This window comes from Bubalus bubalis, chromosome 8 (genome assembly GCF_019923935.1).
Source record: "Bubalus bubalis isolate 160015118507 breed Murrah chromosome 8, NDDB_SH_1, whole genome shotgun sequence".
Lineage (NCBI taxonomy): Eukaryota > Metazoa > Chordata > Mammalia > Artiodactyla > Bovidae > Bubalus > Bubalus bubalis.
Window position 1 is genome coordinate 18,784,527 of NC_059164.1, and position 23,732 is coordinate 18,808,258.

General features: G+C 35.3%; 1 protein-coding gene across 11 annotated transcripts in view; it reads left to right on the forward strand.

Annotated features, from left to right (window-relative positions):
* The window catches only part of PHF14 (PHD finger protein 14), a 196,709-nt gene that overhangs the window by 86,248 nt on the left and 86,729 nt on the right, over positions 1 to 23,732 (forward strand). For 9 of the 11 annotated variants that reach the window (XM_045166355.1, XM_025290903.3, XM_025290904.3 and 6 more), the window contains exons 15-16: positions 7,875 to 7,925; positions 8,044 to 8,165. In XM_045166355.1, coding sequence (XP_045022290.1) covers positions 7,875 to 7,925; positions 8,044 to 8,165 — 173 coding nt within the window. Of the gene's footprint in view, positions 1 to 7,874; positions 7,926 to 8,043; positions 8,166 to 10,650; positions 11,867 to 18,948; positions 18,977 to 23,732 lie in introns of those variants that run through there. The other 2 variants (XM_025290905.3, XM_025290906.3) reach the window with 2 other exon arrangements.

The following is a 23,732-nucleotide window of genomic DNA, read 5'->3' on the forward strand; positions in this document are numbered from 1 at the left end:
CAATCCTTCGGAATGTCTAGATAATATATTTGTGCTAAGTTCTAAAGCACCTTGTTAAATATTTTTTTTTCCTTCTTCCGTGCACTATGTTCTCCCTTCTGCTTTATCTTGTTTCTAAAGTAGTGTCAGGCTCAATGTATACCATGAAATGACCACCTGGTTATGAATACTTATGTACATCTAAGATGGGGCAAGCTCTTTGATTATTGAAACTTGTTGGATGAGGCAAGCTTTTTTTTTCTCCCTGTCATTTCTCCTTCTTTTTAACTCCCCTTATGTTTTTGATTCACTAGAGATACCATGTTTAACATATTTTGTCTGTTTTGTTTGTAGACTGGTGTGAATTGCAGCAGTTGCTGGCACTTCATTAAAACTAGAGGGCAAAAACCCACTACTCAGTAGTTTCTTGGTTGAGGGACTTGATATTGTGATGCATTCTGTTTGGATTAAATCCTCTTATTCTTAATTTTTGGAAATGCTAGTTATATCATATTTGCTAAAGAAGCTTGCTATAAATCACTTTGGTAATGGATCATGTTAGTCATTGTATGTATAGGGTACCAAATTGAGTAGAATATAGAGTTGGCTTGAGGTATTGAGGTCTCTACTCCTTTGGGTAAACTTGTCTCCTTTGTCTCATTTACTTGTTTCAAAATGTAAGAACTTTGATTTAGACATAAGAGTGTTACAGTTTATTTAACTGTCAAGTGAGAATAAGACATTTGCTTTCTTTTGATAGTTTTACTCTTTCTATGTGGGATTAAATTATTAATCTTGGATTTATTATGCAAGAAAAATCACTGAATTGAGAGCTGTGAGACCTGGATTTTAAGTTCACCTTCACTCAGTTATCAGCTGTGTGATCACAACTGATCAAGTTACTTCCGTGACCTGCTTTCTCAGAACCCTAAGATGCTATAATTTCATGTTGCTAGTAACAACCTTGTTTTTCTGGCTAGAAATTGTTTATGTTGGTTTCTTGTATTTAGTTATTTAAAATTACTGCAGGAATTCATAAATGATTACCTTCTTGTAATATGTGCACTTAAGTTAAAATCACTTAATTATAAATGTTTAGTTATTTAAAAATACTACTTTCATAAAATATAAAATAAGTTATAAATGTAGAGATATGTAACAGTAGTTATGAGATAGGATCAGTGTGACATTATTTATACTTTATGATGGTAACTGCAGTATGGGTGATAGCTTACAGTGAATGATGTCGGACTTGTTATCTCCAAAGAAGATTTAGCTTCAGGACCAGGGACCAGGCTTGATCACTCAGTAGCTTATGTGTAGCAGAGTTTTATTAAAGTATAAGAAGTGAGAGAAAGTTTCTGACATAGACATCAGAAGGGGGAAGGATAGTGCCAGAAACTCACTAGTCTTATCAAGGCCTTATATACTTTTACTAGACCTGCTCCCACAACATACATCTTAAATTAACAAGATTAGAGCTAACACTAGAAAGGTCTTACCAGACCCACTCCCACAATATATGTCTTAAGATAACAAGATTAGTCAGAATGTTCTTGTTAAGGAGAAACTTGGCCTTCAGCAAGATAGATTGTTATATTGACTAAGACAAAGCTATGTTGGAAAAAAACCTTTGTCCTTTTCTCCTCCTTGAGAGCCCCGGACCCCTTCCTCCTTGAGGGCCCTGGACTCCTTACCAACCTACCTAAAGATTAGCTCTTCCATGGGTATGTAAAGCTTCCAATTGATGGAATCAAACCAGATGTTTGAAAATTTAAAGTATTAATCAGAAATGGTAAAAATTATATATTTTTAAAAGAACTGAGAATATGAACTTGGAGCATTGACATATATACTTTAAAAATTAATTCAGTGAGTAGATGATTCAAAAACTAGATGACTCAATAAAAGATGGGTTGAATGAAGAGAAATATAGAAATGTGTGAAGGCCGTTTGAATATTCTTTAGATGTTCAGAGAAGGCAATGGCAACCCACTCCAGTACTCTTTCCTGGAAAATCCCATGGACGGAGGAGCCTGGTGGGCTGCAGTCCATGGGGTCGTGAAGAGTCAGACACGATTTGAGTGACTTCACTTTCAGTTTTCACTTTCATGCATTGGGGAAGGAAATGGCAACCCACTCCAGTGTTTTTGCCTGGGGAATCCCAGGGACGGCGGAGCCTGGTGGGCTGCCGTCTGTGGGGTCGTGCAGAGTCAGACACGACTGAAGCGACTTAGCAGTAGCAGCAGAACTAAAATAAGTAATTTGAATATTTTTCCTTTAATAGTGGTTATTAATTTTGATCACCTTATTGAAATGGCTCTATGCATAATTTTTGCAAATTGAAAATAGATTATTAGAGAAGGGAACAATAACTTAACCCTTTTTGTCAGTGTTATCATTTGTATTATCTGGTTATTCATTTGTAGTTTCAATCCAAATACTTATTTTATTTAAACAAATTTATTTGATTTCTATGTAATATGCATTATATTAAGTTTAATTGGGTCTGAAAAGATGAATATGACATGGTCCTTACCAGTTTTGGGAGAAATTGTGTAGGAAGACAGAATTTGAAGGATAAAAGGAAGGAATGTCATAGAGGGGAAAGATGACTATACAAAGAGCTAGCCATAAGGTTTTAATTAGGACTTGGGTAAGTGTTGTCAGTATTAAAGGCTGTTTTCAAACTTTAATGTGTATATGACTTACTTGAGGATCTTGTGAAAAGACAAGTTCTAATTCAGTATGTTGTTGTGGGCATGAGATTCTTCATTTCTAACTCCCAGTGAATGCCAGTGCTTATGAACCATGATTCATATTTTGAGAAGCAAGGCATAGTACTAATTCTTTGGAATTAAAAATAGATGTATATGTGCTCAGTCACTCAGTCATGTCCAGTGTGGACTGCATTTGAAACCTTTCCCTGGGTACAGTCTTGCTTTTTCTTCCTAATTTCTTCTATAATATAATCAAAATATACTGATTGAGTGTAAATGTAAATGAATACGTTGTCTTTAAATTTACTTATTTTGAATGACTGCTTATTTAACTCTTGGTCATCTGTTGTTCCGTTGCTCAGATGTGTCTGATGACTGTGTGATCCCATGGACTGCAGCTGGCCAGGCTTCCCTGTCATTTACTATGTCCCTGAGTTTGCTCAAACTCATACCCATTGAGTTGATGATACCATTCAACCATCTCATCCTCTGTTGCCCCCTTCTCCTCGAGAAGCAGATTAAACAGGATGTGGGTTCTAAATAACAAGTGACTTAGTACTGTGGCAAATTGAAATGACAGAAATTTAGAATTGTTTGGTCCCTACTGTAACTTGAGAATAATGTTCCTTGATCTCAGCAGTCAGACAAAGCAAGTTTTGAAAGTGGTGCCTCCTTTCTCTTCATTCTCTCTTAAGAACAGTGATCTTCACGTGAGAATTATAGATCTCCAGAGTCTGTGCTACGTGGGTCGAGATTTTTAACATATGGGCTGCAAATACTATTGTACTTGTATTACTTTAAAACATACAAATGTTGTCTTTCACATGGTAAATGTGTTCTGAAATACAGGATATAAGTTTCAAGAGTTTTAAGTAAATAAGCTCAAGCCACCTGTACCATGTTTTAGTTCATTTTATTTTAACCAGGATTGGGAGACATCTGAGCCCTTTGCCTCCCGCTTGTTGCATAGCTGTTAAAAGTTGATTCTTGTTACTCTGACGTGTTTGTGCAGCACACAAACATACACACACACACACACAGGCATACAATAGATGTATTGTGAGTCCAGGGTTAGCTCTAGCAGTCATACATGATAAGTTATGAAAGTTTAAATGTTCTTCATAAATCATCATAATATGACATCTATGATGTTCATAAATCTTCAAGCTAATTTTGTAGCTTATTTTTCTTATCAGATATCTGTTATTTATTTATTTATTTTTTTGGGTTAATGTGACTCTTTTTTTTTTTAATTTAATTTAATTTTTATTTTATTTTATTTTTTTTTCCCCCATGTATTTCTTTTTTCTTTTTTTTTTAATTTTATTTTATTTTTAAACTTGACATAATTGTATTAGTTTTGCCAAATATCAAAATGAATCCGCCACAGGTATACATGTGTTCCCCATCCTGAACCCACCTCCCTCCTCCCTCCCCATTCCATCCCTCTGGGTCGTCCCAGTGCACCAGCCCCAAGCATCCAGTATCGTGCATCGAACCTGGACTGGCAACTCGTTTCATACATGATATTTTACATGTTTCAATGCCATTCTCCCAAATCTTCCCACCCTCTCCCTCTCTCACAGAGTCCATAAGACTGTTCTATACATCAGTGTCTCTTTTGCTGTCTCGTACACAGGGTTATTGTTACCATCTTTCTAAATTCCATATATATGCGTTAGTATACTGTATTGGTGTTTTTCTTTCTGGCTTACTTCACTCTGTATAATAGGCTCCAGTTTCATCCACCTCATTAGAACTGATTCAAATGTATTCCTTTTAATGGCTGAGTAATACTCCATTGTGTATATGTACCACAGCTTTCTTATCCATTCATCTGCTGATGGACATCTAGGTTGCTTCCATGTCCTGGCTATCATAAACAGTGCTGCGATGAACATTGGGGTACATGTGTCTCTTTCCCTTCTGGTTTCCTCAGTGTGTATGCCCAGCAGTGGGATTGCTGGATCATAAGGCAGGTCTATTTCCAGTTTTTTAAGGAATCTCCACACTGTTCTCCATAGTGGCTGTACTAGTTTGCATTCCCACCAACAGTGCAAGAGGGTTCCCTTTTCTCCACACCCTCTCCAGCATTTATTGCTTGTAGACTTTTGGATCGCAGCCATTCTGACTGGTGTGAAATGGTACCTCATAGTGGTTTTGATTTGCATTTCTCTGATAATGAGTGATGTTGGGCATCATTTCATGTGTTTGTTAGCCATCTGTATGTCTTCTTTGGAGAAATGTCTATTTAGTTCTTTGGCCCATTTTTTGATTGGGTCATTTATTTTTCTGGAGTTAAGCTGTAGGAGTTGCTCGTATATTTTTGAGATTAGTTGTTTGTCAGTTGCTTCATTTGCTATTATCTTCTCCCATTCTGAAGGCTGCCTTTTCACCTTGCTAATAGTTTCCTTTGATGTGCAGAAGCTTTTAAGGTTAATTAGGTCCCATTTGTTTATTTTTGCTTTTACTTCCAATATTCTGGGATGTGGGTCATAGAGGATCCTGCTGTGGTGTATGTCGGAGAGTGTTTTGCCTATGTTCTCCTCTAGGAGTTTTATAGTTTCTGGTCTTACGTTGAGATCTTTAATCCATTTTGAGTTTATTTTTGTGTATGGTGTTAGAAAGTGTTCTAGTTTCATTCTTTTACAAGTGGTTGACCAGATTTCCCAGCACCACTTGTTAAAGAGATTGTCTTTAATCCATTGTATATTCTTGCCTCCTTTGTCAAAGATAAGGTGTCCATATGTGCGTGGATTTATCTCTGGGCTTTCTATTTTGTTCCATTGACCTATATTTCTGTCTTTGTGCCAGTACCATACTGTCTTGATAACTGTGGCTTTGTAGTAGAGCCTGAAGTCAGGTAGGTTGATTCCTCCAGTTCCATTCTTCTTTCTCAAGATCGCTTTGGCTATTCGAGGTTTTTTGTATTTCCATACAAATTGTGAAATTATTTGTTCTAGCTCTGTGAAGAATACCGTTGGTAGCTTGATAGGGATTGCATTGAATCTATAGATTGCTTTGGGTAGTATACTCATTTTCACTATATTGATTCTTCCAATCCATGAACATGGTATATTTCTCCATCTGTTAGTGTCCTCTTTGATTTCTTTCACCAGTGTTTTATAGTTTTCTATATATAGGTCTTTAGTTTCTTTAGGTAGATATATTCCTAAGTATTTTATTCTTTCTGTTGCAGTGGTGAATGGAATTGTTTCCTTAATTTCTCTTTCTGTTTTCTCATTATTAGTGTATAGGAATGCAAGTGTTTTCTGTGTGTTGATTTTATATCCTGCAACTTTACTATAGTCATTGATTAGTTCTAGTAATTTTCTGGTGGAGTCTTTAGGGTTTTCTATATAGAGGATCATGTCATCTGCAAACAGTGAGAGCTTTACTTCTTCTTTTCCAATTTGGATTCCTTTTATTTCTTTTTCTGCTCTGATTGCTGTGGCCAAAACTTCCAAAACTATGTTGAATAGTAATGGTGAAAGTGGGCACCCATGTCTTGTTCCTGACTTTAGAGGAAATGCTTTCAACTTTTCACCATTGAGGATAATGTTTGCTGTGGGTTTGTCATATATAGCTTTTATTATGTTGAGGTATGTTCCTTCTATTCCTGCTTTCTGGAGAGTTTTGATCATAAATGGATGTTGAATTTTGTCAAAGGCTTTCTCTGCATCTATTGAGATAATCATATGGTTTTTATTTTTCAATTTGTTAATGTGGTGTATTACATTGATTGATTTGTGGATATTGAAGAATCCTTGCATCCCTGGGATAAAGCCCACTTGGTCATGGTGTATGATCTTTTTAATGTGTTGTTGGATTCTGATTGCTAGAATTTTGTTAAGGATTTTTGCATCTATGTTCATCAGTGATATTGGCCTGTAGTTTTCTTTTTTTGTGGGATCTTTGTCAGGTTTTGGTATTAGGGTGATGGTGGCCTCATAGAATGAGTTTGGAAGTTTACCATCCTCTGCAGTTTTCTGGATGAGTTTGAGCAGGATAGGTGTTAGCTGTTCTCTAAATTTTTGGTAGAATTCAGCTGTGAAACCGTCTGGACCTGGGCTTTTGTTTGCTGGAAGATTTTTGATTACAGTTTCAATTTCCGTACTTGTGATGGGTCTGTTGAGATTTTCTATTTCTTCCTGGTCGAGTTTTGGAAAGTTGTACTTTTCTAAGAATTTGTCCATTTCTTCCACGTTGTCCATTTTATTGGCATATAATTGTTGATAGTACTCTCTTATGATCCTTTGTATTTCTGTGTTGTCTGTTGTGATCTCTCCATTTTCATTTCTAATTTTATTGATTTGATTTTTCTCCCTTTGTTTCTTGATGAGTCTGGCTAATGGTTTGTCAATTTTATTTATCCTTTCAAAAAACCAGCTTTTGGTTTTGTTGATTTTTACTATGATCTCTTTTGTTTCTTTTGCATTTATTTCTGCTCTAAGTTTTAAGATTTCTTTCCTTCTACTAACCCTAGGGTTCTTCATTTCTTCCTTTTCTAGTTGCTTTAGGTGTAGAGTTAGGTTATTTATTTGACATTTTTCTTGTTTCTTGAGGTGTGCCTGTATTGCTATGAACTTTCCCCTTAGGACTGCTTTTACCGTGTCCCACAGGTTTTGGGTTGTTGTGTTTTCATTTTCATTCGTTTCTATGCAAATTTTGATTTCTTTTTTGATTTCTTCTGTGATTTGTTGGTTATTCAGCATCGTGTTGTTCAGCCTCCATATGTTGGAATTTTTAATAGTTTTTCTCTTGTAATTGAGATCTAATCTTACTGCGTTGTGGTCAGAAAAGATGCTTGGAATGATTTCTATTTTTTTGAATTTACCAAGGCTAGCTTTTTGGCCCAGGATGTGATCTATCCTGGAGAAGGTTCCATGTGCGCTTGAGAAAAAGGTGAAATTCATTGTTTTGGGATGAAATGTCCTATAGAAGATATCTGTTATTTAAAAGTAAAGCACTGTTACTGTAGGCTGTACTTAATTTGTCATGTTTTTTTCCTATGATATAAATTGTAACAAAGTGTAATAGAGCAGTACTGCATTAATTAGAAATGCTGCTAACTTTCCAAGTGCTTAACGTAAGCAGTAAAAATTTATTTTTACTGTTAATTAAACATTGGATATTTTTGTGGATTTTTCTTTCTTTCTTTCTTTCTTTTTTTAGAGAACCAGAGGACGAAAACGAAGCTTCATTCCTGAGGAAGAAAAACATGAGGTTGGAATAAGTTAAGCATATTTTGCATAGTCTAAACTTTGAGAAACTTCCTTGCTTAAAATTATATCTGTTTTCCTCGTATCCTGATTTTATATTTTGTTTCTTCCTTGTATGACAGGAAAGAGTTCCTAGAGAGAGAAGACAGAGGCAGTCTGTGTTACAAAAGAAGCCCAAGGCTGAAGATTTACGAACTGAATGTGCAACTTGCAAGGGAACTGGAGACAATGAAAATCTTGTCAGGTAAGCTGGATGCTGAGACTTTAGGGGATTAAGGTTCCATCCTAATCATTTTCTCATCGCAGATAAAATGGGGGGAAAAAATCACAGTATAGGACCTTTCTTAAAATCTTATTTAGTGAAAAAAGTACTTCAGAAACAAATTTCATCCAATGTGCTACACATGGTTATTCTCTGGATTTAGATATAGTTAAGAGTGATAATCTGGATTTTGAACAAAAGAGAATTAATTTTCCCTTGACATGAGAAGTTGACTGTGTCCTATAGATAGAGGCCACAAAAATAATTTGATCTAAACTCTTTGCGCTAAGGTTATTATGTTTTATCTCATAAAGCAGTAAAATTACTGAGTTTTGTTAGCATATAAAAGTTGATAAGTTTTTTAGCAGTAATGTTGACACGAGCTTTGTTAGTACTTTATCATTTTTCAAAAAAAATGTGTTAAATGCTTCTCTCTTATGAAATAAAGAAAGGTGAAAAGATGGCCTAGTTAGACATTTTTTGTTTTCTGTTTTGTTTTCTTGTTTCTTTGTTTTGTTACTTTTTTTTTTTTTTTTAATCAGACATAATTCTAATCAGGAATCACAGGTGATATGGCATAGTGGCTATTCCTGAGGGTCCAGAGACTGCTAATTTTAGCCATTTGCCTCTCTTGCTGAGATGATGAAATTGCGCAAAGCTTTCAGTGAGATGAAGCAGTGGGTGGGCAAGAAAAAGGAGATCTTATCTAAAAAGAGGTATCCTCTTTCAAAGGACAGTGACACAAAGAATTTTTTAGTATGTTATGGGAACACTTTCTGGTTTCCTTCAAAAATTGTCTTTTGATAAACCCCTGACTAACTCATGGCATAGAAATTAAATGATTCAAAAATTATTAATGTGTATTAATACCTTTATAAGATTTTAAATATTTGCTTCCAAAATGATGTCATTTGTTTGTCACTAGAGGTATAATTTGCTTGTTTTAATTTCTTAAATTAGAGGCATGTGGTTTTAAATTTCACGACTTTATGCCGTCATTGAGGTAGAAAAAGAAAAAGTATAAATTCCAGTGAAGAAATACAGAGTGCTTCAGCAAACTTGAAAAAGTGTGTAATATTAAACAACTGTTTTTTGAAATAGTTTATGTAGAATATCATGAGAGCTTTCCTGGAGATTAAGCTTATTTAAGTTTGGGGTAAATTAGTTCTAGTATCAGAAGAGACCCATGAATAATTCTCATCACAACATGATCTTCTGTTTTATATAAAAAAAGAAATCCCAAGCATAAGCATAACATACTGGAATGCATAAAACAACAAATAAATAAAAGAAAAAACATAAAAGCACTGTTACATAATGAACAAAAATTCAGTCTAGAATTGAGAGTGGCATTGTGGGGCATGATCATTTTGAAGCAGTAGTTAAGAGAGCTGGTTATTCTTTTTATAACTATTAAAATCTATGTAAATATCTACTCCTATTTATTTTCTTAAAATAGTAGGCTGATGCAGGACTTTTTGTATAGACTCTACATGTTTTTGTCAGGTTTTTATTTTAAATTATTTGGTGATACATTTGAAAAAAAAGAACCTAAGAAGTAAATACAATTTTCATCTTAAAAACCACTTTATAACAAGAGTATCTCCAGGACATTGTTTTATAGTTGTCTTAAAAAATAAAAAATAGGTATCACCTTTCTTTGATTCTTGATAAACATTTTTATCTATTAGCCTTTCCTCTCATTTATTTAATCAGTTCCTATTATAAAATTTTCATCCTCACTTGCATTATTATAACATTCCAGTGTCGGATTTTTGTGAAAGTCTTCTGGAAGGTAAAGATATTTTTGTTACTTGAGAAATGATGGATATACAAATCTTCTTCCTTAGTTTTGCCTTGTTAAGAAGATAATATCAGATTTTCTGCAAAGATTTTAGAGGTAATGAAGAGGGAATTAAATGTTTTATAAACATTATATATTAATAATGCTCTGAGAACAAAATAAGCTGGATATAAAGCCTTGCCATAAAATGTTTTATAGTTATAATGTGATTGTTCTTTAAAAACACATATATATTTTATCTATATTTTATACACACACACACACACACACACACACACATTTAGGTTAAACACATTGCTCTTGGGTTAAAGAAGAATTTTATGTAGAATTTCATGTGTTTCAAGAGGTATGCTTATAAGCCAATACCTACCATTTCCCCTAAGATCTCTTTTATTTTGTAATGGTACCATTATTGTTTGCAAACCCCTCTCCCCAAAACCCACACTTTTATGATTAAGTTGCATCTTAAATATTATGTACACATGCTATTTTTTTAACTTTACTTTTAAGACATTTTAATTAACCTTTTTTTCCCTGAAGATATATTTCAGTGCTTGATCATATTACTTACTATATATGTTTATTAAGTCTTCTTATAAAATCAAACTTCTTGGGTCATAATTTAATTACTAATATTATATTGAATATACTGTATTTTCTCAGGTTCCTTTGAACTAATGTACATGACTCACTGGAATCGGCTGTTTAGCAGCTTTGATTTTGAAACCACACTTCTCTATGTAATTCAGGCTATATAAAAAATTCTTATGATGTTCCTGGCTTTTTCAATTATTTGTAAATGTGTATATGTTAATTTACATGTATTTTTTTTTAATATCATGAGAAAGTTGCATTCAATTTGTCAGTTACCTGTAATAGTAGGTTCCAAATGTTATTTTCTGTTTTGCCTTTTAAGTTTTCTCAGGTCTTTGACAAGTAATTTAGAATTTCTTTGTCTTGGTTTTTTCCTCTCTTGTACATGATCACAATCATGCTTTATAAGCTTTGTGAGTTATTCTGTATAAGATAGTAGGGCAGTGGTATTATTAATACTTAGTTATTCAAAGAATACATGTATGTGTGCTCTGAAATAAGGGTTCTAGTTGGTAAATATGTTACATTAATAATACTAATGCGTATTTTTTTACCTTTTAGAGTGTGCTTGTCCTGTTTTTGTATATGATTATTCTTGCAATAAGGGAGACAAAAAATTTGAATTTGTTGAAACATGGTCCCTAAAATGATTTGACCAACTATTTCTTCTAAACATGGGAAATATGAAAGTTATCAGTGTCTTAAGGATGAAAATGGGTTTACATTATTATATTGATTAAAAAAATAGTTCTTCCTTTTTTGCAATCTATTTTTTAAACTTAATTAAAATTTAACTGGAAAGTTTCCTATTGAAAATATATTTCTCTGTGTTATTTAGTGCAGTTAAATGCTAAAGGGCAGATTGAAACTGTCTTCAAATTATGAGGTCTTTGGGGATATTTATCTTTTTGCTCTGAATGTTCCTTGTTGGAGGTACTTCTGAGCTCTTAGTGATATCTTACTTGGTTTTGCTTCCTCACTTCCTGGGACATTTAATTCTCAGTAAATGCGTGGCAAATGAGTGACTGCCATATGAGTAGTGACCGATTATTCTTTGCTGAATTAATTTAAAAACATTTAGTATTCTAATTTGTTCCTAGAACAAATTGTTCACTCAGTATATGATAAAATGTTTAAAAGACTTAATAAAGGAGGATTACTTTCATGTCACTAAAGAGCAGTGGTTTTTTTCTGTGCTTTAGGTAAAGGACTAGGAATCACAAATTTGAAATGTTAGTTGATATATTAATGTAAAAGTAGAAATAAAGTGATTATTCTTCTTGAACATGTTTTATTTTCAAAAGATAGATTTTAGAGGTAGGTTGGCTTTTGTTCTCTACACATCTTTATCAAACTATCAAATTAGGAATAAGACCAAAATTTTAGGCTTCAAATTTTAAACTCAGTGGGACACATTTTATTGCTTAATGGGAGATAGGAGAGAGGAAAAAGGTCTCCTAAAACTAAGATCCTTAAAATCCATTAGTCCTCTTAAATAACATCTTTAGTTTTATCTTGTATTGTGGCCATTACTTAGAAGCATTGAGGGTAGGAAGTGATCTGTGCAGCTGTTTTATTTTTATAGCTAAGTCTATACCATTAACTGTTTACTATATGCTCTTCCTTATTTGAGTATATGGCAAATTATATAAGTATTGAACCATTTTGGTTACAGGGTTAGGATGTTTATTTGGTCTGTTAACACTGTTATTAGCACTTTTATTTATTTGGCATTTTAAACATCTAGCTTCTGAGTGCCATCCTCAAAACAATTTGATGTTATCATAAGTTACTAGGAACACAAACACAAATTCATATTTATCAATTATTTCAAATATTGGTCTCTGTGATAATTCAGATTTTTCAATTTATAATTACCTTTCCTGTTTTAGCTTATTGGAGGTTTATAGATTGCCTGGGTCATAGTAAGGGGTGTTTTATTCCCCAGAGATTTGGCTAGACTAAGAGCAGATCTTATTTATAACTCTATGTTCACAGAACGTAAGATCACTTTAAATACTAATAGGTTGTTTTAAAGTACTTAAAAAAATAAAACTAAGTTTCATTTCTCTTAGGAATAATTGATTACATTTGATAGATTGCCTAAAATATTTCATACTGTTCATGGGGTTCTCAAGGCAAGAATACTGAAGTGGTTTGCCATTCCCTTCTGCAGTGGACCACATTTTGTTAGAACTCCCCACCATGACCTGTCTGTCTTGGGTGGCCCTACATGGCCTGGCTCATAGTTTCATTGAGTTAGACAAGGCAGTGGTCCATGTGATTAGATTGGTTAGTTTTCTGTGATTGTGGTTTTCAGTCTGTCTACCCTCGGATCAATAAGGATAAGAGGCTTATGGAAGCTTCCTGATGGGAGAGACTGACTGAGGGGGAAACTGGGTCTTGTTCTGACTGGCAGGGCTCAGTAAATCGTTAATCCAATTTTCTGTTGATGGGTGGAACTCTGTTCCCTCCCTGTATTTACCTGGGGCCAAACTGTGATAGAGGCAATGAAGGTAGAGGTGACCTCCCTCAAAAGATCCATTGCATGTACTGCTACACTCAGTGCCCCCAATCCTGCAGCAGGCCACCTGACCCACACCTCTGCCAGAGATACCCAGACACCCACAGGCAAGTCCGGGGCAGTCTCCTGTGGTGTCACTGCTCCTTTCTTCTGGGTCCTGGTGTACAGGTTTCTGTTGTGCCCTCCAAGAGTCTATTTCCCAGTCCTGGCAGCTCTATGGTGGGGTTAATGACAACCTCCTCCAAGAGGGCTTATGCCATACCCAAGTCTGCTGCACCCAGAGCCCCTGTCCCTGCAGCAGACCACCACCGACCGGCACCTCCACAGCAGACGCTCAAACACAGTTCTGTCTTAGTCTCTGTGGGGTCCCTGGGTCCTGGTGCATATATGGTTTGTTTGACCCTCTGAGCGTCTCTGGTGGGAATGGCATTTGATTCTAAATGCATATTCACCCCTCCTACCATCTTGCTGGGGCTTCTGCTTTGCCCTTGGACGTGGGGTATCTCCTCACTGCTGGACCAGCAAGTGCAGCTGCCCCTCCTGACCTTGGGCGTGGGGTATCTCCTATCTATTTCTGCTTTATTGACTGTGCCAAGCCGTTGACTGTGTGGATCACAATAAACTGGAAAATTCTGAAAGAGATGGGAATATCTGACCACGTGACCTGCCTCTTGAGAAATCTGTATGCGAGACAGGAAGCAACAGTTAGAACTGGACATGGAATAACAGGCTGGTTACAAATAGGAAAAGGAGTATGTCAAGGCTGTATATTGTCACCCTGCTTATTTAAGTTATATGCAGAGTACATCATGAGAAACGCTGGGCTGGAAGAAGCACAAGCTGGGATCAAGATTGCCGGGAGAAATATGAATAACCTCAGATATGCAGATGACACCACCCTTATGGCAGAAAGTGAAGAAGAACTAAAGAGCCTCTTGATGAAAGTGAAAGAGGAGAGTGAAAAAGTTGGCTTAAAACTCAACATTCGGAAAACGAAGATCATGGCATCTGGTCCCATCACTGCATGGCAAATAGATGGAGAAATAGTGGAAACAGTGACAGACTTTACTTTCTTGGGCTCCAAAATCACTGCAGATGGTGACTGAAGCCACGAAATTAAAAGACGCTTACTCCTTGGGAGAAAAGTTATGAGCAGCCTAGACAGCATATTAAAAAGCAGAGACATTACTTTGCCAACAAAGGTCGTCTAGTCAAGGCTATTGTTTTTCCAGTAGTCATGTATCAATATGAGAGTTGGACTATAAGGAAAGGTGAGTGCCTAAGAATTGATGCTTTTGAACTGTGGTGTTGGAGAAGACTCTTGAGAGTCCCTTAGACTGCAAGGAGATCCAACCAGTCCATCCTATTGGAAATCAGTCCTGAGTATTCTTTGGAAGGACTGATGCTGAAGCTGAAACTCCAGTACTTTGGCCACCTGATGTGAATAGCTGACTCATTTGAAAAGACCTTCGTGCTGGGAAAGATTGAAGGTGGGGAGGTGAAGGGGACGACAGAGGATGAGATGGTTGGATGGCGTCACTGACTCAACGGACATGAGTTTGAGGAAAGTCCAGGAGTTGTTGATGGGGGAAGCCTGGCGTGCTGCAGTCCTTGGGGTCACAAAGAGTCGGACACTACTGAGCGACTAAACTGACTGACGGACTAAAATATTCAGAATGATTTATTTTGATTATACACTTTCCAATTTATTATTTCTTATGCAGTTTATCACATAGTGATCAGTCTTAATGATAAAATTTGCATATTTATGTAGGAATGTCAAGTGATGGTGCAAATGTATATTATTTGGATATTTATAAATTAGAAACATTGTAAAATGATTTTTCTTCTAATAAATTTTAAATTATTAAAAACTTCCTGCACAAAGACATTTCTGGTTAATCTTCTGTTTCTATTCCTTATTTTTACCAACAGTTTCAAGGATAGGTTTTAATGTTTTGAGTTCACTGCTGTTAGTGCTGTAATATTACTTGACTTTCCTCTCTTGCAAGTATGGCCGTCTGGAAGGCACAGTGTCTGTTTTACATATCCTTATAGCTCGCCTCTTCTTACTCCAAGTCACTGAGCAAAGAGCGCCTCCCTGTGGTAGTTGATGGCTTACACACCTCATAGGAGGTTGCATTACGGAATCATTGGCCCGATATTAAATCTTCCTAATTTTTATTTTTAATATAAAATAGGCTTAAAATATTATCAAAAACCTGATATAAAAATCTAATTTTACATAAAAGGCAAAGATACAGTAGCATATCAAGATGTTGAAAGACATATAGACTTCCTATAACTCATAGCCTGAGGAAATGTGCTAATTCTTTAACAAGATTCACATCAAAAGGGAAGGTAATGGGGAGGGAGGAGGGAGGAGGGTTCAGGATGGGGAACACATGTATACCTGTGGCGGATTCATTTTGATATTTGGCAAAACTAATACAGTTATGTAAAGTTTAAAAATAAAAAAAAAATTAAAAAAAAAAACAAAAGGGAAGGTAAGTGTAAGCGTTCTAAATACAAACTAATGAAGCACTCGCAATTATTTGAAAATTTAAACAGAGGAGTATAATTATGACTTGAAATTTCCTTTTCTTAGGTTTTTTAACTGCTTAAAAAACTTTTACATTTACTTTTTGAATAACCATAATAAGAAATAGTTTATAGAAACAGATTTTCAAGGAATTCTGATATGAATACCAAACAAGATCACCTAATGCATAAGTAAAATTAAAATTGAATAGAATTCAGAAACTTCTGTCATATTCTGGAGAGTTTAACATCATTATATCCATATTTTGAGAAAATATTTCTAAATTTTCATTTTGTTTAACAATTGATTTTTAAGCTTTTTGATGTTAAAAAAAAACCTAGTGAGGTCTACTTTAGTTTTGAAAGTTTATTATAATTTTTGAAGACCTGGTTACTTATTTTTATTAACTTAAAAAAAATTCAATCAGCTTAATACCAGAATTAAAACTCTATAAGAATGCCAGCATTTAATATATGAATAATGCTAGAATGTATAAAGAAATTAGCCTGAGCACTGATTAACAAAGATATTTTTCTTTCTATTTGTAATCAAAGATTGGAGAAGGAAATGGCAACCCCCCCAGTATTCTTGCCTGGAAAATTCCATGGACAGAGGAGCCTAGCAGGCTATAGTCCATGGGGTCGCAAAGAGTCGGACACGACTGGGCGACTTTCACTTTGTAATCAAAGATAAGTAGGAAAAATGCAAACATTGCAACTATTTAAAGTTTCATTATGTGTCACCCTATCTGATATATTTTTAAAAATATTTTGACAAAATATGATCTTAATAATTTTGATGTAAACAACAGACATTAAAATTCAAGAAAAATGGCTGTATCTGTATAGAAGTCTAGTTACATGTGATTTGTTCAGTGTTTTTAAATCCAGACTCTGTAAACTACTTAGAGAAACAATAATTAAGCTTCCCAAAGATTATAAATTCTGAATTAATGATGAAACGAGATGAAACAGTTTCATAGAAACATTTCTATAAAAATTGAAATATTTCACAGAAATATTTCATAGAAATATAAAAATGTATTCATAAATTGTCTTATCCAGTTTAGGTTTCAGGACAATATATTTTCCTATTCGCTCAAGCTTAGAATATATAGGAAGTAGTTTCAGAATTGCCAGCCCCAACCACTGCAAAAATAAATCTATTAAGTTCAGTAGTTGCTTGTGTACGTGTGTGTGTGTGGTTAAAGTTACAAACAGTGAAATGCATAAATGTTAAATGAATAAATTGCTGAATTTTAAGAAAAGCATGTAATAAAATTTTTTATGATGTGCTTATGTAACCCCCATTTCTATTAAGATGTAGAACAGTTTTTATCACTCTGAAGAGCTGTGCCCTTTGCTAGTCATTCCCTCTTCTCAAAGGTAACCACTGTATTTTTTTCCCCTAGAAGTTACCTCTTGTAGAACATATAAATGGTATGTTTAGTTTTATTTGATTTCAGCCATTTTAATGAATGTGTGAGGGAATTGCACTCTGGGTTCAGTTTGCATTACTCTGATGTATAATAATGTTGAGCACATTTTTATATGCTCCCTGGCTGCTTGTATATCTTCCTTTGTGAGCTAATTATTTTGCTCATTAAAAAAAAAAATTGGGTTGTATGTTTAGTATTGAGTTTATATGAGTTTTTAATATACTCTATTTTGCAAATACATGTTTTTCAGACATACAGTCTTTATCTATGGCCTGCTTATTCATTTTTTAATGGTATTAGAGAACAGAAATTACTAATTTTACTAAGTTCAGTTTAGCAACTTTTTATTTTATGATTAATGCCTTTGTGTCCTATCTCAGAAGTCTTTGCTTAGGTCCAGGTCACAAAAATTATCTTTGTGTTCTTCTAAAAGCTTTATGATCTATCTTTTATACTGAGATTGTGTGGTTCATCTGAAGTTAATTTTTGTTTAACTTCAGGTATAGTTAAGGAAGGTTTGTTTATTATCCCATGTGGATTTCTAGTTTTCTAGCACCAATTTTCTAACAAATTTCTAGCAAGCATTTCCTTTCTACATTAAGTTGCTTTGGTTTCATTGTTAAATATTAATTGACTTTTTAAATGAGGGTCAGTTTCTAGACTTTGTATTCTGTTCCATCAAGCTATGTACATACTTCTAGGCCAGTACTAATGTCTGGATTATTGAGGTCTTATCGTAAGCTTATTTGTTATTTGGGATCCTTTGCATTTTCATATGAGTGTCAGAAAGAGCTTTCCATTTTTATTAAAAGGAAAAAAGCCTGGATATGATACCAAAAAAAGCACGGGCCAGCAACAACAACAAAAATATACATTAGACTTCATTCAAAATTAGAAATGTCTGTGTCAAAGGAAATTACCAACAGAGTGAAAAGGCAACCAACAAAGTGTGAGAAAATATTTGCAAATCATGCATCCAATGAGAGATTGATATCAAGAGTGTAAAAAGAACAACAAATCATTTACAACAATGAAAAAAACTGATTAAAAATGAGCAAAAGACTTGAACAGACATTTCTCCAAAGAAATTCTCTAGTTATTAAGCATATGAAAAGATGCTATACATTAATCATTAGTGAAATTCAAAGCAAAACCACAATGAGATACTGCTTCAAACCCATTAGAATGACTATTATCAAACAAACAAAAATAACAAGTTTGGAGGAGGATGTGGAGAAAAAGAAATTTCACTTCTAGAGAGTGTATACCCCAAAGAATTGAAAGCAGGAGCTTAAAGAGATATACATTCATATTCATGGTAGCATTATTGCTGTGTGCTTAGTCGCTCAGTCGTGTCTGACTGTTTGTGACCCCATGGACTGCAGCCCAACAGGCTCCTCTGTCCATGAGGATTCTCCAGGCAAGAATACTGGAGTGTGTTGCAATGCCTTCCTCCAGGGGATCTTCCCAACCCAGGTCTCCTGCGTTGCAGGTAGATTCTTTACCGACTGAGCCACCAGCAAAGCCCAAGAATACCAGAGTAGGCAGTCTATGCCTTCTCTAGGGTATCTTCCCGACCCAGAAGTTGAATGAGAGTCTCCTGCATTGCAGGCAGCTTCTTCACCAGCTGAGCTACCAGGGAAGCCTGGCAGCATTATTAGTAGTAGTCAAATGGGGTAAACAAACCAAGTGTCCATTAATAGATGAATGGATAAACAAAATATGATATATACATGTTGTTATTGTTTAGTCACTAAGTCAAGTCACTTTTTGCGATGCCATGGACTCTAGCCCACCAGGCTTCTCTGTTCATGGTGTTTCCCAGGCAAGAATACTGAAGTGGGTTGCCATTTCCTTCTCCAGGGGATCTTCCTGATCCAGGGATCGAACCTACGTCTCCTGCATTGGCTGGTGGATTCTTTACCACTGAGCCACCAGGGAAGCCCTCAGGATATATTTCAACTATAAAAAGGATGGAAATTCTGATACATGCTATAACATGAATGAACACTGAAGACTTTCATGCTGACTGAAATAAGCCAGTCAAAAAAGGACAAGTGTTGTATGATTCTACTTAATACGGGATACTTAAGAGTAGTCCAATTCATAGAGACAGAAAGTGGGGTCATGGTTGCCAGGAGCAGGGTGACTGGGGAGTTAGTGTTTGAATAGGTACAGAGTTTAAGTTGTGTAAAGTGATAAATGGTGGTGATGCTTGCACAACAGTGTGAATATACTTAGTGTGTCTGAAATGTACACTTAAAAACGGTTAAAATGGTAAATCTTACATATATTTAACCACAGTGTTTCAAAAGAAGCCTACTGGGATTTTGATTAGTTTTGTGTTGAATATGTGGATGAATTTGGGGAGCATTAATATTGGGAAGCATTAACAGAATTGTTTTCTGATGCATGAACTAGGTATATCTTTACATTTGTTCAGATTTTCAGATATCCATTATTTTTTCATCAATGTTTATATAGTTTGCATTGTAGAAGTCTTACATGTTTATTATTAAATGTATTCCTAAGTATTTAATGTTTTTGATGCTATTGTATAAGAAATTATTAAATAAGATTTAAAAAAAAAAAAACCTGTTTATGCAGGTGTTGAGAGCTGCCTGGTGTTAAGGTAGTCAGTCAGGATCAGAAGCCAAGCTGATCATTATGGTTAAAATCAGAAGGCTTTTGCTGTTTAATGGACCCAGGGACTGGAGTGAAGAAGAAGGGAAAGGGCTAGGAAATTGAAAACTACAGATTCAGTGGTGAGAAGTGTTAAGACCTCTCAATAAGGAGATCTTGGCACAAGTAGGTGCACAAGCAGTGTTTCCGTCTAGCTTTTCCATCCTTCACGGATGGAGACCTCAAAAGTTGTATCAACTTGACAATCCTGGGATAAGGCCCTCCTGGGCTGTATTTTTGGATTTCATTTGCTAGTATTTTGATAAGGGTTTTGTGTCTCTATTCATGTAAATATTATTCTTACAATTTCTTTAGTCTTTATCAGATTTTGTTTTTCAGGTTATACTGGCCTTCTAGAAGATGTTAGAAAGTATTCTATTTTTTTTTTAAGTATTTATTGATTGATTTTTATTTCTTCATTGAATTTTCATTGAACTCCTCAAATGTAACCATCTGGAGCAGAGTTTTCTTTCTTTCTTTCTTTTTTAATTTAATTTTAATTGGAGAATAATTGCTTTTACAGTATTGTGTTGGTTTCTGCCATACATCAACATGAATCAACGATAGGTGTACATATGTCCCACGTCCCCTCCTTCTTGAGCCTCCCTGCCACCTTCCATCCCATCTTACCAGCTTCATTGTCACAGAACACTGGGTTTGAGTGCTCTGTGTCATGCAGCAAATTCCCACTGACTTATCTGTTTTGCATATGGTAAGGTACATGTTTTGGTGCTGCTGCTGCTAAGTCGCGTCAGTCGAGTCCGACTCTGTGCGACCCCATAGACGGCAGCCCACCAGGCTCCCCTGTCCCTGGGATTCTCCAGGCAAGACCACTGGAGTGGGTTGCCATTTCCTTCTCCAATGCGTGAAAGTGAAAAGTGAAAGTGAAGTCGCTCAGTCGTGTCCGACTCTGAGAGACCTCATGAACTGCAGCCTACCAGGCTCCTCCGTCCATGGGATTTTCCAGGCTACCCTCTCTGTTCATCCCCCCTCTTTCCTCAACTGTGGCCACAAGTCCGTTCTCTAGGTCTGTGTCTCCATTGCTGAGTTGCAGATAGGTTCATCAGTACTATCTGTCTAGATTCTATATATGTATGCTAATATACAATATTTGTTTTTCTGACTTATTTTACTCTTTATAATAGGCTCTAGGTTCATCCTTTGCTTTAGAACTGATGTGTTCCTTTTTATGACTAATACTCTATTGTATATATGTACTACAGCTTATGTATCCATTCATCTGTTGATGGACATCTAGTTTGCTTCCATGTCCTAGTTATTTGTAAATAGTGCTGCAGTGAACATTGCAGTGTGTGTGCCTTTTCCACTTATGGTTTCCTCAGGGTATATGCCCAGTAGTGTGATTGTTGGGTCATATGGTAGTTTATTCCTAGTTTTTTAGGGAATCTCTATACTGTATTCATATCAATTTTCATTGATAAGGCTGTATCAATTTACATTCCCACCAACAGTACAAGAGGGTTCCGTTTTCTATACACCCTCCCTAGCATTTATTGTTTGTAGATTTTTTGATGGTGGTCATTCTGATTGGTGGGAGGTGATATACCTCATTGTATATTGATTTGCATTTCTATAATAATGAGCAGTGTTAAGTATCTTTTCATGTGTTTATTGGCCATCTGTATATCTTCCTTGGAGAAATGTCTGTTTAGGTCTTCTGCCCACTTTTTAATTGGGTTGTTTGTTTTTCTGATATTGAGTTGAATGAGCTGCTTGTGTATTTTGGAGATTAATCCTTTGTCAGTTGTTTCATTTGCTATTATTTTCTCCCATTCTGGACTAGAATTTTCTTTGTTGGGATGTTTTTGGTAATTAATTTCATATTAAAAAATCTTTACTTATTTATTATTACTTTTTATTTCTTGACTGCCCCATGCAGCTTGTGGGGGTCCTAGTAACCCAACTAGGGATTGAACCCACACCCACTCCATTGGAAGGACAGAGTCTTGACCACTAGACCACCAGGGAAGTCCCTCGATTTTTAAAATATTTAGATAATAGAGCTATTGAAAACTTTTTCTTTTGTCTTACGTTAGTTATGGTAAGCTGTGTTTTTCAAGCAATTTATTGATTTTATTTCCGTTGTCAGTGCTTCTTTTCTTGAGTATGCTGATCTTTTGGATGGGCACTACAACTGTTTGCTTGAGACTTCCCTGCTTCCTATACTATTTCAGACCATATTCTCTTTCTTCTAAGACTAGGTCTCAGTATTTACTTCTTTCATGTATCCTTCCAGACGTATATGATCCCATAATGATGTTTTTCTTACTTTGATTGACCTTGGGATCCACATAAAATCCCACATCATGCTATTATCCAATTCCTTGGAAATTATCTATGAATTACTTTTTTCACTAGATTAAGTGAGGCCTTCCATTTATTCATGATGATTCTCATAGTCTTCTACAATATGGCACAGAAAATTAATCAGAGTAAATTTTTGTTAAATTATTAACTGATACACTGCTAAGTCTGTATGCATTTCAGCCTTATACACTGAAACACTGTCATCTCTTTGAGAGCAAAGACTTTTCTTTAGGTCTTAATTGATTTGTTTTTTCATTTTTATTTATTAAAAACAAACTTTAAAATAGTATATACTTGTAGCAAACAACAAAAAGGGTAGGTAAATAAGGATTTCTGATTGACTATGATTACTTCACTGAGAATTAGACCTCAGTTAGTCCAAGCTTGTCTCTTACCAATTCTAGCAAGTTGCTGAATCTCAGAGGGTCTCTGTTTTTTTATTTGAATAGAAAAGATGTCAGGCTATATCATCTCTGAGCTCTAACAGACTACCTCTGATAATCATATGTGATGTTACAAGTTCCCAAACCTATACTAAATTACATTTCCTCACAGGCTCTCCTGTAAACACATACTTTCAGAATCTCTTTCTAGACTATCCTTTAACTATGTAGAATATATATATTTTTTGATTAAGTCTCTTAGAGCAGAAGTCATTCTTGTTGCCTTTTCTCTCATTTAGCTAAAGAGACTGGAAAATAAGTCAGTTCCCTTGCTACAACCTACTTCCTTTGATAAAGAGCAAATATTTTTTCTTTTTAAAAATAACTATATTGAGATTTAATTTTCATACTGTACAAATTCAGCCATTTTATATGTAGACTGTTACAATTTTTAATAAATGTATAGAACTGTTCAGCTATCAATAGAGTGCCATTTTAGAAAATTTTCCATTACCTCAAAAAGTGCTCTGCCTATTTACTGTCAATCCTAACTCCCACCCTGCCCTCAGACAACTCCTGCAAATATTCTCTTGTCACTGGTTCTTCATAGCCTGTTACTTTCCTGATCCATTTTTTTCATCTTCATATTACTCTTATGGGCTTCCCCAGTGGTCCAGTGGTTAAGACTCTGCACTCCAAATGCAGGTGTCATGGGTTTGATCCCTGGTTGGAGGAAGATTCCATATGCCATGTATCCCATATCCCACACTCACCCTCACCCTCAGAAAACCACTGCAAATATTCTCTTGTCACTTGTTCTGCATAGCCTATTCCTTTCCTAATCCATTTTTTAATCTTAATATTATTTTTACATGTGTTTGATTTAATAAAATTAGTTTTTGTTGTTTTTTCTGCAAAAAAATTTTTTTAATGTGCTAAAGGCAATAAAGATTCTTTGCTGGAACAAACTTTAGTCAGGTTACTGAACTTTCTCCGAAGTTCATCTGTATGTTTCCTTATAATGTCCAGTTTTAGCAGGAACCCTGCTCAGTCAGTTTAAGCAGAACCTCTCACCCTTGATGTCTGATCACCCTAGGTATCTGATCCGGTTCCTCAGTCTCTACCATTCTGATCACCCAGGCATATCTTAAGAAAAAATTCATTCAGGTCAGTTTAGCCAAAACCCCCTTAGCACTGATATTTCCACTTATTAATTTTCTATCCATTGATCCCCACCATGTACTTTTTCTATAA